This window comes from Aedes albopictus, chromosome 2 (assembly GCF_035046485.1).
Source record: "Aedes albopictus strain Foshan chromosome 2, AalbF5, whole genome shotgun sequence".
In the NCBI taxonomy this organism is placed as follows: domain Eukaryota; kingdom Metazoa; phylum Arthropoda; class Insecta; order Diptera; family Culicidae; genus Aedes; species Aedes albopictus.
The window spans coordinates 239,454,591-239,472,664 of NC_085137.1; the positions used below are offsets into that span (position 1 = coordinate 239,454,591).

The 18,074-nt window shown below is 41.4% G+C and overlaps 1 protein-coding gene across 4 annotated transcripts in view; it reads left to right on the plus strand.

Annotated features, from left to right (window-relative positions):
- Nucleotides 1-10,644, plus strand: part of LOC109420081 (adenylyl cyclase-associated protein 1) — an 81,360-nt gene extending 70,716 nt beyond the window's left edge. For all 4 annotated transcript variants that reach the window (XM_062851399.1, XM_062851400.1, XM_062851401.1 and 1 more), the window contains 5 exons: nucleotides 95-290; nucleotides 578-935; nucleotides 6,788-7,161; nucleotides 7,256-7,402; nucleotides 9,606-10,644. In XM_062851399.1, the coding sequence (XP_062707383.1) occupies nucleotides 95-290; nucleotides 578-935; nucleotides 6,788-7,161; nucleotides 7,256-7,402; nucleotides 9,606-9,689 (1,159 nt within the window). In that variant the 3' untranslated portion in view covers nucleotides 9,690-10,644. The remainder of the gene's footprint in view (nucleotides 1-94; nucleotides 291-577; nucleotides 936-6,787; nucleotides 7,162-7,255; nucleotides 7,403-9,605) is intronic.
- Nucleotides 10,645-18,074: the final 7,430 nt, after the last annotated feature.

Below are 18,074 nucleotides of genomic sequence, written 5' to 3' on the forward strand. Positions count from 1 at the left end.
TTTCGAAGGATAAACTCTAGAAATCCAATAGAGGGTTAGGGTCCTGTCCAGTTCATATCGATATCATACTAATTACCGTTCCCTCCCCCAACAGTGCCCAGTTCGCCTTTGTACGAACCGCATCGGAATCGAGTGCGCCGTCGAACAACGATTTGCAGAATCTGCTCAAACCAACATCGGACCAAATTGCCGCCATTCAGAGTTTCCGGGAAAAACATCGTACTTCGCAATACTTCAACCACCTCTCGGCCGTCAGTGAAAGTATTCCCGCCCTCGGATGGGTCTGCGTGGTAAGTGTCGAAACCGTTAATTTGGGTAAATGATTAACCATTTTGGGAAAGGGAAAGGTGTTATGATTCGATTTTGGTAATCGAATTCCTAACATTGTAGGTACAAAATAGACACAAGAATATCCAAAAAACATTCAGTTTCACTCTATGTCACGGTGCCTTTCTTTCCTCTTATGAAAAAGTTTTCCCCACTAATAGCTATTATAACATAACGACTTGGGCTTCACACTTCGATTGTCCTAATTTCGACAAGAGAAAAGATGATGAAATCCTAATCTTCTCTGCAGGCGCCAACCCCCGGACCGTACGTCAAGGAGATGAACGATGCAGGTCAGTTCTACACGAATCGTGTACTGAAAGACTGGAAGGAGAAGAGTGCCACCCACGTGGAGTGGGCCCGTGCGTGGATTCAAACCCTGACTGAATTGCAGCAATACATCAAACAGCACCACACCACGGGACTGGTTTGGGCCGGTAAAAGCAAACCCGTCGTGGGTGGGGCTGGTGCTCCCCCACCACCGCCGCCGTGCGGTCTGCCCCCACCACCGCCGATGATGCCTCTCGGTGATGTGTCTGCTGCCGGAGGTGGTGACGATAGAAGTGCCCTGTTTGCGCAAATCAATCAAGGAGAGGATATCACCAAAGGTAAGTGCTCTATCTTCGATTCACACTTCCCACGTAGCCATATGGCTCGAGTTTATCCGCTTGAACTGTGTCCTTCATGTGACAGTAGGTAATAGCAAATCCTATCTAATCTTCAATTTGTGGAAATAAGGTGAGCACGAGACTGATTTAATGCATATTAAATACAGAGTGGCCTCCAAGTCTGGCATGACGGGTAGTACCTAGGATAATTTTTTTATGTTCCTTCCAAATTTATTTGGAAAGCTCCCGAAGATATTAACCAATTTATGATTCATTTTTCAAGAATTCATCCAAAAGAACAAGTTTGGTATAGTTATTCTTCAAAAAGGCAATCCGAGAGTGCTCCAGAGACTTATTTCAGGATTCCTTCAAATAGTTCTCTTAAGATTCAGAGATGAGTTTTACCGGAATTTTTCGAACACTTTCTAGGATGACTTATACCGTAAAATGGGCTTTTAAAGGATAAAAAAAAACAAACGGAACCATAAAGTGTGTTACCTAGCAATGTAATCAGTATAGGAAAACAAATAGTGGAAGTAAAACGGGCAAGTCTCTAATCAAGAAATCCCACCAAATAGCTGAATTATTCCATATCCTTTTTTTTTTTGCTAAACTCTTTCGAAAATAAAACAAAGATCGGCTTTCGAATACATATATCTAGGTTATTCTCAGAATTCTTTTGGGGTAAGTAATTGCAAGAAACTGATTCTACAATAGAGTTTATAAACTATAGAGGACGAATGTCGCTGGCATCGCCGCCGCAACATCTTTTGCTTGCGGAGATAGGGAGGGATATAAGTGTCAATGCGGAAAAGTATGCAGTTTGACAAATAAATACTCGGCATGTTTGCGAACGAGAACAAGGGGAACATCAACGACATTCGTTCTCTATAGTTTATTAACTCTATTGATTCGACAATACCGATTGATTATTTCGGCTATTCTGATGAATAACTTCATAAGAGATTTTTTGGTGTTATTTTGGGAATTTTGAGGATTTATCTTGAGATTTCTACCACATTTTCTTTCACAATTTCTGCAGAAGTTTTTCCTGTGGTCTCTGCTGGGGTACCTCCCGGGATTTTCTCAAGTTTCTCGCTGGATTCCTCCCGGAGATCGTTCCAAAACATATAAAAAAAATCATTAACCCTTTGGAACCGGATAGTTTTGTCACTGCTGCCGCAACCTCGCTGGCCTCGAATACGTTAGTCGTTAGTTTAATCGCTTTCATCGCCGGGGTCATATTGACCCCTCCGGCTCCAAAGGGCTAAGGAGTTTATCTAAGTGGTATTCCGGTATAGCTTTCCAACAGTTTATCTCAGGTTTTTCGCAAGGTTCTTGCAGAAGTTCTTTCAGGGATTTCTTCTAAAAAGTTTTCCGATGTTTTTCTTGAATACCCTCGCGTGATTTTGCGCGAAGTTTCTCCAGGAATTTCTCTTGGAGGTTTTTGGGGTTCCTCTTTGAATGTTCTTATTAATATTTCCAATAAATCCCAGTTTTTATCAAGATTTATTCCAAACTCTCTCTCGAGTTTTTTTCCAATAGATCTTTGGGGGTTTCTCGCAAGATTTCACCTGGGTTCCTTCCGATATCTCTCCGCCAATTTCTCACAAGGAATTTTGTAAGTTATCCCAGAAGACATTCCGAGAAAAAATCCTAGATAAATCTCTGCAAGAACTTCTGGAGGAACGACTTTCGGTAATGATTTCAAGAAAATCTCTGAGAATAATACGAGGTAGAGCGTAGAAGTTTTCCAGCTGAAACTCCTGGGAGGCATTCCAAGAGGTATTTCTGAAAAAGTTTCAGAGAAAAACCGTGACGAAATTTTTGGAAAAAATCCTTGTAACGGTGTTCCTAGATTAATTTCAACTGCCAGATTCATATCTTAAGTATTCAGGATATTCCCTGAGTATTCCAGGATTTTCCTTAATTAAAATTCCCTGAGGTTTTTCGATTTTCCAGGTAGTAGACATTCTCGAAAAGAAGAAGCTCTCGAGAAATTTAGTGAGAAAACAAATATATTAAAAATGCTGGTATGTCTGAAACATACTGAAAATTTGTAATAAGAAGGCGCAAACAAGCAGATGTTGTGTCTTTAGTTCATGTCTTGTCAAATACTTGACCCCGTTTACTGGACGCCTTTTTTTTCTCTTGTTGGGGACATAGTACCACTGCGACCATTAATTTGATCTATTGTGGTGTCATCCTCTTTATTTTTGCCGTACTGAAAAGACTCATCACTATGGAGAAATGATCATCCTCACAGCTATTGGCGTGTTTCCCAATCAGGTACTGCATTTCGTATGAAATCCAATACCTGCTTGGGATGAGAGGCCCAGATTTCCCAAGCCTCCATCAAGCCCTTATCAAGGTAACCGCGGTGCTTTTGGTAAAGTGCAGCACACTCACATAATAAATGCTCAGAGCTTTCGCTCTCAAATTTACAGAAACGGCATTTGTTATCTTGTAATTTCCCAATTATATTTAAGTAATATTTGCAAGGGCAGTGGCCTGTTACTAGTCCAGTGTAAATACTTAAATCATGTTTGTTCAGGTTCATTAACCTTAGTGTTTTAGATGGGGAGCGGGACATTTAGCATAAAGTCATTTGGCATAAGGTCGTTTGGCATAAGGTCACTTGGCATAAAGACATTTGGCATAATGGACATTTGGCATAATCGAAATGCACCCTTTATTATGCCAAGTGTCCATTATGCCAAATGACCGTTATGCCAAATGTCTTTATGCCAAGTGACCTTATGCCAAACGGCCTTATGCCAAATGACACAGACCCTTTTAGATGCATCTGGTTCTATCAATCGTTTAGTTTAGATTGACGACAATCTGAAGTATTCGACCAGATAAGTTTTATTTTAGATTTTTCAATGTTCCTTAATTCCATTTTTAGGGCACAAGGAGCTATTCCAAAAAATGGCTCAGGCCCAATGAATTGTATGGATGACCCTATTTTTGCTAACTGATCAGCTTTTTCATTTACTTTTATTCCGCAATGTCCAGGAACCCAGTACAGATTAACCTTATTGCGATAGGACAATTGCTGCAGTAGCATGGTATATTCCCAAACTAGTCTTGAATTGTAGATTTTGGACTTCAAAGCATTTATTGCTGCTTTGCTATCCGAACAAATACATATAGGGTGCGGGCACCGGTTTTGGCCAGTCTAAGGGAAATCATTTTTATAAAAATAACCAATAATCCTATGAAAACAACCAATGCGTCAAAATAAAGGTTTCAATCTATATTTTGAAGGAAAAATGCAGAAATCAAGCCAATACTTGATTTTTGTATTAAAAGTGGCACTGGCCAAAATAGAAGCTCTGCCGCAGTTTTGGCCATATTCTTAAGTTTGGTTTCTATTTTGGCCAATCACGTGTATTTCTTATGGGAGTGGCCAAATTAGAAGCACCCTGGCCAAAATAGATATATGGGAGCAGATTTTTTAAGGAAATACATTTTTTTCTTCCAGTTTTTAATCAAAATGTGTGGTTTTCACAGCTGTAATCATCATATTGTATTAGAATATACTAGTAAAAAATAAATTTACGCCGATTTAGATTGCAACAGGCTCAATACCGCACTATGGCCAAAACTCCGGACTGGCCAAAACTGAAGCTTCTACCCTATTAGCATTTTTGTAGCGCCTTTTGAGACAGATGTCGGCACATTCCAAAATAGCATAAACTTCGGCCTGAAAAACTGTCTGCCACCTTCCTAATGGTAGTGAAACGTTAACTCCAGGGCTATGTATTCCAGCCCCTACCATGTTATCTTGTTTCGAACCATCAGTAAAAAAGATTGTTGAGCCTGATCGAAAATTTGGTTTTCCAGCTGCCCAATCCTGACGAGTCACGTCGGGAAGTCGAAATGAATGACTTTTACCATGTTTTACCATGAAATCTTCATTCATTAGGTATATTGGACGGATATTAAAAGTTTTTAAAATGCTCATATGTCCTCTTAGATCACTACCGGTGGCTCTCGAGGACCTTCTTAGTCTCAGAGCACTTTTAACAGCATCCATTTGTATAAATTCGTGTAAAGGCAGAATATGTAACATCGCGTCTAGGGCTTTAGATGGTGTAGTACCCATTGTCCCAGTTAGTGAAGCAGTTGCAAGCCTTTGAAGCTTGTTCAACTTGGTTTGCGTAGCATTTTGTTTGGTTTTCTTCCCACCAAACAATAGAAGCATAAGTAATAATAGGTTTCACGATGGCCGTATAAATCCATAGAATCATCTTTGGTTTTAGACCCCATTTCTTTCCAAAAGTTCTTTGCAGCCCCAGAAAGCATTTCTTGCTTTTTCTATCTGTTGTTCAACATGTTTGTTCCAACACAGCTTGCTATCTAGTATGACTCCTAAAAATTTTACATTCAAAGATAAAGACAGCTGAGCATCACCAAGTTTCAGAACCGAAAAGGTGATTTTGCGTCTTCTAGTAAACGGGATTATTGTAGTTTTTCCAGGGTTAATATTCAACCCTTCATTTTTACACCAGGTTAAAGTAAAATTTAACGCTGTTTGCATCCGATCAGAGATAATCTTATCATATTTTCCGCGGACAATAATGACAAGGTCATCTGCAAAGCCAATTACTTCGAATCCATGATACTGTAATTTGTCAAGTAGATCATCAAAAATTAGGGACCAGAGGAGGGGAGAAATGACTCCCCCTTGGGGACAGCCCTGAACAGCTGTTACTTTTACAACTGAATTCCCAAGATATGCTGATATTTCCCTTTTAGACAGCATCACTTCAATCCAATCAATTATAAGTCTAGAAAAGCCTCTATTTCTCATGGCCCTTTTCATCGACGAAAAACTAGCGTTGTCAAACGCACCTTCGACAGTACTGCTGCCAGGAGTATTTCCTTATGTTCAAAAGTTTTCTCTATTTTTGTAATTAATGAATGTAGAGCCGATGTTGTCGATTTGCCCGTTTGGTAGGCAAATTGAGCTCTGTTTAATGGTTTATCATTAAGTATATTAGACTTGATATACTCGTCTATAAGTTTTTCCATTAGTTTTAGAAAGATCGACGTAAGACTTATTGGCCTATATGACTTCGGCGACAATTTATCTTTTTTATTGAGCTTGGGTATGAAAACTACTCTAACTTGTCTCCACTTTGTTGGAACGTACCTCAGTAGAAAACTAGATTTGAAAACTTTTCAATGAAAAGTATTATCAAAATTGGAATAATTTTATCCTTGCACTTTTGTAAATGCACTGGTAAAATTCCATCTAAACCTGGAGTTTTAAATGGATCAAAAGAGTCTAGTGCCCATTCGATCTTTGAATATGTGAAAATGTAGTTTGCTAAAACTGACATCTCGACTACTTTGAGCAGAAGGAAAAGGAATAGATCCTGGAAAATGAGTTTCCATCATTAAATTCAAGGTTTCTTGAGAATTTCCAGTGAAAGACCCATCAGTTTTTTTAGCGTTCCAAGACCATTCGCATGATCTTTGGAGAGAACTTTTTGAAGTCTTGCAATCTCAGGAGTACTTTCTATGCCTTCGCACATGTGTCTCCAATTAAACCGCTTTGATCTTCTAATGTCTCTGTTATAGTTTGTTAAAGCCGCTCTGTACGGAGACCAGTTTAGAGTGAGTTTTGCTCGATTGAATTGTTTTCGAGCAGTTTTTCTAATCTTGAATTCCGCCAAGGAACGTTTCTGCTACTGGAGCGTACCTTAGTTGGACAGCTTTCATTTTAGAATAACAACTGTGAACTGTGAACGCTAAGTTGAAGAGTCAGACCGAGTGAATCAGTGTTGCAGTTATATGATTTACTTGTTCATATTTTCCTTTCCCTTTTTTTTCTAAAACAGGGCTCAAAAAGGTCACCTCGGAGATGCAGACGCACAAAAATCCTTCCCTGCGGTCCGGCCCTGCACCGTACAAGGCTCCGGCCGGCATTACCAATGGAACCAAGCCGGTCAGTGCACCCGTCACCAAGCCGCCGTCGTTCGTTCGCGATGGCAAGAAGTGGCTGATCGAGTACCAAAAGGGCAACAGCAATCTGATGGTCGAAGACGCCGAGATGAACAACGTGGTGTACATGTTCCGGTGCGAGAACTCTACCCTGACGATCAAGGGTAAAATCAACAGCGTCGTTATGGACTCGTGCAAGAAGTGCTCGCTGGTGTTCGATTCGCTGGTGGCATCCGCCGAGTTTGTCAACTGCCAGAGTGTGCAGATGCAGGTATGCACTGTTTTCTATGAGAATTTTATCGCCGAGAAAAAAAAATTCGGCTTTAATAGATATATTCATTAAAACATTGTATTTGAATTTGCAGGTTCTCGGAAAAGTTCCGACGATTTCCATTGACAAGACTGATGGATGTCAAATGTATCTGTCGGCAGACTCGTTGGATGTCGAAATCGTGAGTTCGAAGTCGTCCGAGATGAACGTAATGATTCCTAAGGGAACCAGTGGAGATTATGTAAGTAATAGTAGACATTTTATTAACATTTTTATAATTCAATGTTGAAACCTTTTATTATTTAGACATGAATGCTGAACTTCAATAATAGGTACACCCGATTCTTTTTTGAACGGGTCTTGTTTTTTTATGCAACTAAGTCAATTTTAATTTTAATTTGTCTACGGATAGTACTAACCGTGCCTACCTGTGTACAAATTTTCATGTGAATTGGTTCCAAATTGACTGAGTTATTGCAAAAACAAGACCCGTGCAAAAAAGGAATCGGGTTTATTGAAGTGTTGGACTGAAATTGTACACTATGGTATTGATCGGAAAAACGACCAGTTTCATACAAAATTGCCAACTTTGAGATGTTTAAGTATGGCTTTCTTTAATGGATTAATCTCATATTCTGACACGGAACTTCACATAGGGTAGAAGCTTCAGTTTTGGCCATAGTGCGGTATTCAGCCTGTTTCGATCTAAATCGGCATAAATTTATTTTTTACTAGTAGATGTTGATTACAGCTGTGAAAACTATGCATTTTGATTAAAAATTGGAAGAAAAAATATGTTTTCTTAAAAAATCAGCTCCCATATATTTATTTTGGCCAGGGTGCTTCTAATTTGGACACTCCCATAAGAAATACACGCGATTGGCCAAAATAGAAACCAAAGCTGAGAATATGGCCAAAACTGCGGCAATGCTTCTATTTTGGCCAGTGCCACTTTTAATACGAAAATCAAGTATTAGCTTGATTTCTGCATTTTTCTAATAAAGTATAGATAGAAACCTTTCATTTGACACATTGGTAGTTTTCATTGGATTATTGGTTATTTTTATAAAAATGCTGAATTTAACATATACGAAATACAAAAAAATTTTCGATTACAAATAAAAATTTATTGTTCAATAATATTTGGAAAAATCCCTGGACTTGGATTATATCTTCCAGGAAGCTTTGATTTCAGGCATGTAGTCGATGTGCTTTGCAGTAATGGTTAGAATAGCTGAATGTATAATCAATGGCAAACAATTCTGTAAAAATCAGATCTTCAAGTCATCTGATATTGTTATACTGATCATGATGCTGCATAGTATATCGAACATTTGTCGAAGTCATTTTATGTGCCGGGAAAATATAATTCCAAGTTGGTGAGAATATTACAAACTGAGGTAGGGTAATAGGCCCAGTCAGACCCCTGAATGGGCAATGTGGGTTAGTGTATGGGAATGCCATTGAAGGTTTGTAATATTCTCCGAGGCTTTCGAAATCCAACAGGGCGCGTCCCCGGGTTGCGGATAGGGGGAAAAGGGAGATTTTTCGCATTTGTACTGTAATCAGCCAATGTGATACATATTATCTCCTATGGTGTTGTAGTGCGAATGAATGATCTCATTCTATGGGAATTCGAACCTTGTAATGTATTGTTTATTAACTCCAATTTTCTAAGCTTGACAAGGTTTTGAAGATAAACATGAGATGAGAGAATTGCCTAATAGGAAAGTCACATCAGCAAAGCTTTTACATATGCAAATGCTATCCATGGGGTCATGTCTAGCATTTAATATGTATGGCAATGACTGGTTCTTACCTAGTAGGGGTACTACAAGACCACGCGGACAATTCGATTAAAGGCTTAATTGGGGATAATATATTTTCCAGAACTGAAAGGACATTTTTTCCGGGGTGACTGGCGAGTCGGAGAGGGTAGAAGTTTCCGTTTGTTATAATTGACAAAATTAACAATCGGGCGCTTTTTCTTTCTTTGACTTGCTTGGTATTTTCTGGATTATTGTTTTTTGGTTTTGGAAGGTATGCGATTCACTATTGAGCCTTAACATTATTTTGCATCTGAATAGCATTGATATTGTCAAGTCTGTACCAACACCCTAATCCCACACCAAAATACCCTTTTCCTATCCCATGGCGTTTATGTGGTCAGCAAAGACTATTCAGCCATTACCCCTCCTTATCATCGGCTTTGGACTGACTTGCGCTCTCATTGCCCCACCAAATGCTGCAAAATGAAAATGAAAAATGAATAATATTTGGAAAAACTTAGGCTTCATGCATTCAAAAGATAGCCACAGAATGTTTTACCATTTTGAATATTTGAATTTAGTTTTGAATAACCTGTTTTTTTTTTTTATTTTGAATTGATGTTTAACAAAGGTGAATAAACATTAAAACTGCATTCCCTTACAATTCCCTTACAGGTTGAGCAGCCTATTCCGGAGCAGTTCAAGACCCTCATCAAGGGCGAGAGTCTGAACACCACCTGCGTGGAAAGCCTTGGTTAAAAGAAAAGCGAACTCCACGCTCTAGAGGTTGGACAAATTTTCTATCGGTATAGTAACGAGAGCAAAAGCAAATTATATCATTTCAAGAAACAAACAAACTTATAACTAAACTAAGAAAAGTAACAGTTAAAACAATTTTATACCTAACGATCCTAGGAAAAGAGAAAAGCTCACTAACACACTTCATGCATTTTTGTCTTCGATGCTATCGCTAGTCATTTCTTGATTTTCTACTGCAAATTCGACTCAATTTCATTTGACTTGACCGTTGGATTCACCTTCCAACCCCAATTATACAAAAACGCAAGGCATTTTTAGCAATCAAATAAATAACCAATAGAGTTGCAACTGTTTTCAACGAGTAAATAGCTAAAGCAAATATATAACCATCAATGTGTGTCCCATTTCGATCGTTTTGCGATCTGTATTCAAATCGACGTTCAAATTAGATGGAATCCTGCCTTGATTTAAAAGATTTCTACTTAACATAGGTAAACAGCTGCTCTATCTATTTCTTATATGCTTTTACATGCAGTTCAGAAAACAACTGGCGCCGTCTATTTACGCGTTGAAGAAAATTCGATAACCACTTTTTACTTCTTTTATTTGAAGAAATTAGTAAGCAAACTGCGTTTGAGTATTCAGGCGAGCATCGCCAAATCCAAATTCTTTTATTAATCATTCATCGATAATCGAGCCAGATTAGCCACGCGCAAACGGCGTAATTTGTAACTTTATATTGACGATGACGAGGAACGAAGCAGCAGGTGAAAAATAAAGTTTCGGCGTTTAGCATTATATCTATAGTATGTATCCTTATAACCTAGTGCGCGGTCATCAAGGCATGTGATTCATCGTATCGAAGGCATTGTGAAAGGAAAGGTTTTTTTTTTTGAAACTGGTTTGTATTTTAAAACAGTACTCTACACAGTAAAATATATAACGGTAACGATAAGCTTGGTAGAATGGTGAATTATTTTGTCCGAACGCTCCAACGATAACTATTATGCTTTTGGTTGAAATCCGAAGTGACCTGGGATGCGAAAATTGAGTTTTCATCCACTTTTATTTGTCGTAACTCGCATATTGTACTCTTGATTAGCTGAATGATGCATAATGCCAACAATCGGTTCAAATTAACTTCGCATGTCGCGCGAGTCAATAGAGGTATTACCGGGCCGCCACCAAACCGGACGTTGCAAAATCAAGTCGCGACGCGACCTAACTCGCGACGTTTTTGAAACATGTCAAAAGTAGTGCGCATCCTTCCCGTTGTTGTCAGCAACACAGCGCACTAGATGCGAAACAGTTGCGACACTTGTGGACCAACAAAATGGCAATTTTTGATTGAATGTCTGTCTTGATTCCAACCGGATTGACAATAGTAAACTATAGAGGAAGAATGTCGCTGGCGTCGCTGCCGAAACATCTCTTGCTGACGGAGATAGGCCGGGCTATAAGTGTCAAAGCTAAAAAGTATGCAGTTTGACAGATAGATACCCGACATGTTTGCGAGCGAGAACAAAGGGAACAGTAGCGACATTCGTCCTCTTTAGTTTATCAACTGTATTCGCGAGTCGCGACTCCGATTTAGTGCTGCGACGATAATACCTGCAGTGCCTATCGTGCGCGGCACAAGAGCAACACGATGAAACGTAAGTATCCAAAACTAAGAGAGTGCGTGCGGGAAGCCAATTTTGCGTTGGTGGAACCTTACCAGTCAGACCTGAGTGACCTCTGATGTACACTACATTGGAGTCGTATCTATTTATTCTACTCGGTCCATGACTGTGCCTTCATTTCCGCACTCTGCGAAAGGTCCGCAGATCGTCCTCCACTTGATCGACCCACCTAGCTTGCTGCATACCACGTTTTCTTGTATCGGTCGGATGACTCTCGAGAACCATTTTAGTCGGGTTGCTATCCGACATCCTGATGACGTGATCCGCCCCACGGTGGCCTACCGATTTTCGCGGTGTGGACGATGGTTGGTTCTTTCGGCAGCTGATGCAATTCGCGGTTCATTCGCTTTCTCCAATTCCCGTCTTCTATCTGCACTCCGCCATAGATGGTACGCAGCACCTTCCGTTCGAAAACTCCAAGGGTGTTGGTCATTTACACATATAGTCCATGCTTTGTGCCCATAGAGGATTAACGGTATAATCAGCGTTTTGTAGATAGTTAACTTCGTGTGACGGCGAACTTTATTCTATCGTAGAGTTCTGCGGAGTCCAAAGTTCTCTGGATTTTCTGCCACAATGCGCCATAATGTCTTTGCTGGTATCGTTGACGGCGGTCGCGGCGAGCCCAAGTACACGAATTCTTCGTGCCTCGATTTCATCACTGTCGAAGGAAATTTGGGGTGGCGGGCGCGGTGATTCCTCCCTCGAGCACTTTGCCATGATCGAACTTTGTCTTCGACACATTAATGACTAATCCGATTAGCCTGGCTTCACTCTTTAGTCGAATGTACGTTTCCGCCATCTTTTCAAATTTACGAACTATAATTGATGATATTGATCATCAGCGAAACCAAGCAGCTGAAGGGACTTCATGAAAATTGTTCCACTCGTGTTTATCCTTGCTCTCCTTATTACACCGTCTAAAGCAATATTAAACAGCAAGCACGAAAAGACCATAACTTTGCCGTAACCCTCTGCGACATGCGAAGGGACTCGAGAGTGTTCCTGATACTCGAACTACGCACATAACTCGATCCATCGTCGCCTTGATCAATCGTATCAGTTCATCCGGGAATCCGTATTCGTGCATAATCTGCCATAGCTGTTCTCGATCGATTGTATCATACGCCGATTTGAAATCGATGAACAAGTGATGTGTGGGCACGTTGTAATCGCGGCATTTCTGCAACACCTGGCAAATGGCGAACATCTGGTCCGTTGTAGCCAAGGGGTTGGTCACTCGGCACAATGTGCCCTGGCACACTTCGGCACACATCGGCACACTCGCCGGCACGTTTCGGCACACTTGCCGGCACACTCTACACATTGTCAGTGCATGAGTTAAATGAAATGGGAGCACTGTCGCTTTCTGTCACTGCAGCTGCTGCAGCTAGAGTAGATGAAAATAAACAAAGCGTTGGCCTGAGTTCAAGAATTTAGAATTCTCTTGAAATCTTACTTAGTGCTTGAAATATTATTAATTATTATTAAAGTGCAATATAGTACCTTCACCCAAGCCTTGAGCAGTATATGAGAATTGAAAAATGTTACTATTCACCTCAAGATTTACCTACTGTTTCCTGGGCACCTTCAACAAATCATTTGCTACAAGTGAAATTTGTAAAGTGCTTTAGAAAATCAAACAGACATCCAGCTTTGAACGTGAATAATTTAGGAACAACTCTATACATGCCATATCCAAGAGTTCCAGTTCTAGCAGTTAAAAACCTTTCGCATCGCACAGAATAGTTCTGATGAAGATTCCTAATTCACAGCTCCTCGAAAATTTGTAATGAAATATGTTTTATCCAGAGGAAAACCGAGAACTTATCCATGTAGAGGAAGAGGATATTAAATAAATTTTCTTTTGGAAAACTTATACTATGTCTCCGTTTGCAAGCCCAAGACTTAGCAATAACCTCGGCAATAACAAATACCAAAAATCGAATATCGACCACTCCATTACACACGTCAAAGAACCTGCAAACATAAAATAGATTGAAAACTAGAAAATAAAACAAAACGAACTCAGTTCAAAAACCAAAACAAAACGATTTATTTTAGACTTATCTGACATTCGTTCATTCGATATTATATTAAGCTTAAAGCGCAGTTTCGAGTTCAAAAGGAATCGCTCAAGAAACTTCTTGAGCGATTCCTGGCAGAAACTTTCTACGGTGACTGCCATTTGAATTGTCATTTCTTCGCAACTGCGTACTGCGATGGAAGAAAAACGGTTTCTTGGGCGATTCAGGCAAGGAATTTCCCATGCATCAAGATAGGCCGAGAAATTCCTTCTGAACTGCAAACAGCCCTTAAATCTAGATTATTCAAGAAATAGTATACCGTGACAACACCTAATTCCAAACACTTTTTTACGGTTCCTAATTTCGTTCACACCAAGCAAAACATATGGGGTAAATGAATTAGTAACCAAAAAAAGAGGTTGGAATTAGGTGATGTCACGGTACATTATCTAATTTATTAATCGATTCCTATTCCTTCGACAAAACAAGACCGGGTTTACTAACTGAGCAATATTTGGGTTAAGTTCGTCAGCGGCTCTATGACCGCTCTCTGATGGTGGTGTCAAAATGATCCAGAACATAGGCAGTGGGACTCCCGAGATCAGCAGAGCCAGTCCGGTGTTCTTCAGCGTAGATTCCACTCCACTATGGCTGTCGGTTCGATGGCCTCCGCGCCCGGTATTGTGAGTCAGTTCCGGCAGCATGTGAAACGTAGCCGCGTCCAGAAACGTTCTTGCAGAGAATAGCATCGCGATGCCGGTTAAATTCAGGGACTCCCAGGTTCCCTTCTACTAATTCCGAAGAATAACAGCAAGCGAGAGTGAGAAGAGGAGCACGTGCTATCGTATTCGTCGTGCAGTAGAAATCCAACTATTCCTAAAGCTACCGGAGGTGTTTCACATTTATCTCGACGTCGAAATGGCTGGTCGAAGCTGCTTCCTCGAGGCCCACTTCGTCAGTCGCGGCGCGAACCACCGATTCGATCGTGCCGGTCTGATTGCACGTGTAGAAACCCTCTCACACTGGTAAAAAAATCTGATCCACAAATATCATCATAATGAGTCCTAGCACCAGCAGGCCCATTGTAGACGAGTGCTCATCCGCACTGTGCTGTTGATCCGGATTATATCCATGGTCTTCGTCTCCTGTTTACTCTCATCGAACAAGATCGTTTTCCTTCTGGAATGATGACCGTGGTTACCAGCGGTGATGCTCCGAAGAACGACAAATGTTTCATTCTCTCCTGGAACGGAATAATTCATTCATGTAAACATTTCTAACGAATCATACGGTAATATTCATGATAAGTTTTAGGGCTTTTCCGTAATTATATAATTAATTCTAAATACCTTCTTCGCACCGGTCTGCAACTGATGTTTATTTTGTTTACAAAAAAACGCCACGAAACACCCGAGTGTAGTAATAGAGACAGAGAAGAGAATGATTGAAGCGAAAAATATGCGCCTTCTGATTGGCCGACTCAGTGGAAAGCTAGAACGAACAACAAAAGCGAACATACAAAAAGAGCTGCGCATCGTGGATTCAGTTCAGTTGAAAGACGATAGTGGATACGAACGGACGCACCAAAAGGCAGCAGCAGTGGCATTTGCAGTACACAGCAGTCCACCACAGAGAGGTTTTAAAGAGTTTCCTCTCTGCGGTCGGTGTTGTGGCTGTAAGAATAGCCGCAGCGGTCACGACACCGAGGAAACACCTAAATTTGGCATGGTTGCCAGATGCATCAACACAATTATGTTTTGACAACCCCTGCACGCTAAATGTGTACGGCACAAAACGGGCACAATTGGGCACAACGCCGGCACAACCGGCACAGTTCGGCACAGTACCGGCACAGTACTGGCACATTGAAGGAAAAGTAGATGTGCTGAGCGACCAACCCCTTGGTTGTAGCGCGTTCACCCATAAATCCAGCTTGATATTGCCCCACGAACTCTCTTGCAATCGGTGATAGACGGGGTAAAATAAAATTTGAGAGAGTATCTTGTAGGCAGCGCTCAGTAGTGTGATCGCGCGGTAGTTCCCGCAATCCAACTTGTCGCCCTTTTTGTAGATGGGACACACGATACCTTCCATCCATTCCTCCGGTATTACTTCCTCCTCCCAAATCTTGGTAATGACCCTGTGTAGTGCTCTCACCAGTGCTTCTCCACCGTATTTTAGAAGCTCGCTTGATAGTTGATCTGCTCCAGCGGTTTTGTGTTTTTTTTTCAACCGACAAACCTGCTCCTCGATCTTTTGGAGTTTAGGGGCTGGAAATCTTTCGTCCTGCTCACGTACTCCTAGATCTGCTACTACGCCGCCTTCGGTGCTTGCAACGTCACCATTGAACTGTTCATCGTAATGCTACGATGCTACTGCCACCTCTCGACCACCTCACGCTCGCTCGTGAGAAGATTCTCGGGATTGTCTCGATACATGTCGTACAACTACTTCCGTGTGTCCTTAGCGCGGTACAGCTCTTCCATCGCTTCGCGATCTCGTTCTTCCTGCTGGCACTTCTTCCTCCGGAAGACTGAGTTCTGCCTGTTCCACGCATGTCTATAATGTCTCATTTAATCTCGTACGGTGTTGCAACATTCTCGCCCATCATTCTTCTCGTTTTTCAATACATTTCAGTACGTACAAAACCATTTTATTTATTATTTTTACAAAATAGTGGTAGTTAGTTTGAAACATAATAACTATATAAACCATGTTTAAAAAATATACCTATTTGAATCTAATATTGAATTAGCATTCATAATTTTCAAGTATAGTCGTGAAACTGCGCCGAATTAGGGACTGTGTAGAATAAGGCCCTTATATAGGTCATATATGAGTCACGATAGATCGTAGACTTTGGCCAAACCCCCGTCTGCCCTAAGAATCTACGTAGTTTATTGGCGGATCCTAATCAATCATAATCTTAGTTTGTGAAAAAATATAGCTTTACGGATAACGCAGATATTTGACACATCTATGTATAAGGATTCCTTATTAACCCTAAAAGGGATACCTGGGGTCCATAACACCGCTAGCCATGATGGTCTCCAATAGCGGAAGGTCCGAAAGAGCTTGAAACTATTGAGAAATCATCATGTCTACAGGTCGTAAGCCCTGATAAAGTGTGGAACGTTTTGATGGCTGTGATCCCTGACCATCATGTCAAAACCCAGGGATACCCAAGTGACCATACTGTTAGGGTGTAGGGGTTGCATGTGTGAGGCGCATATATTGACAGGCATTGCTATGGACCGTTAGGGCTGAGTAGGGTCGAAGAATGGATCTACGATTGCTGAATTATACTGAAAAACTCGTGATTCAGCAGTGGTGGCACCGCTTTCCGCTTTTGTTCGGCCTTGGTGGTTTGTGTGGGGTGGTGCGTGTCGGTGTGTGTGTGCTTTGTGCGTGTGGTGCTTACGGCTTCAGCAGGGTGGTTACTTGGGTAGTGTGGGATAATTGGGTTTGGGACTGAGGGGGTCGTCGTTGATAAGGCCGACATCATTGAGTGCTCAGTGTTGGCGGTTGTATTGGTGACGATTTCTTCAGCCTTAAGATCTCATTTATACCACGCACAGATTTTTGGGAAGAGGGAGTACTTTGTAATGCAAGAGAGGGATTTAAACTCTGCGTTACGGGTTGGGCGAGGTCATGCAGATAGACTCAACCCAGGTGACCGTGCGGCTCGGACAGTGATGCATGAATGAGTGCGGTGTGGGTGAGGTGCGCTGCCCTGTGGGTGCAGTTGAGTCCGGGTTGGAGTGGAAAGAGACCCTTCTCTACTCTAGGTCGGGTTCGGTTGTACGGGCGTGGTAGTGTTTGTCTTATTTGTGCCGTGTTGTGCGTGATTTGCGGCTCGAGCTGTGTGGTTACTTGGGAAGTATTGTGCTCTGTAATCTAGATTTTGGTTTTAAGGTGAAGCTAAGGCTGGGCTGTGCCTCGGATTTGTTGGGCGCAGGTCGGGAGAGCTGGTGGCAGTTTGTGCTGGGGGGTTTACTCGATTGGTTATTCACTGATGGTGGCCAGTCGATCGACTTATCGGCGCTGCCTGTCATTTGGTTCTTGGGGTTTGTGCTCTCGAGGTTCGGGGCGTTGCTTCGTTGTATCTTCGCTTTAATACTAATATTCCTTGTTTGATTTAACTGACTGTTTTCTACAGGCGTTTAACTCATTCTATTTCATAGATTGCCAAATTTAAGGGTAATTGTTCAATAGGGTGTTAGCTATCAGAGTGGATTAGAACGAGTTGGCGCCTACAATACACCAACACTGACACACACACACTCCAATACTTACACGCACACATGCACCTACAACTAGCTGTAAAAGACCAGTGGGCGGGACAATGGTGCCTACCCAACAGTTGTAGGTGGGGTGTTTGGCTTAGCTACATGACTTGGTCCGGCAAGCCCATAAACATCAATTGGTAGACGTATTGCCTAGTGAAAAGACAACGCAGATGGGCGAAAGCCAGGGGATGCGTTGATAATAGCAGAATAGCAGAATAGCAGAATAAAAGGGATACCTGGGGTCCATTGGACCCCAGGCGCCCTTCAGAGCTCGTCTTTGATGGAACACACTCAGCGAGGTGACGAAACTGAGGCCATGAAGGTATCCCTTTTAGGGTTAAGGAAGTCATCATAAACCAATAACAAAACAGTACTAACTAAACGACC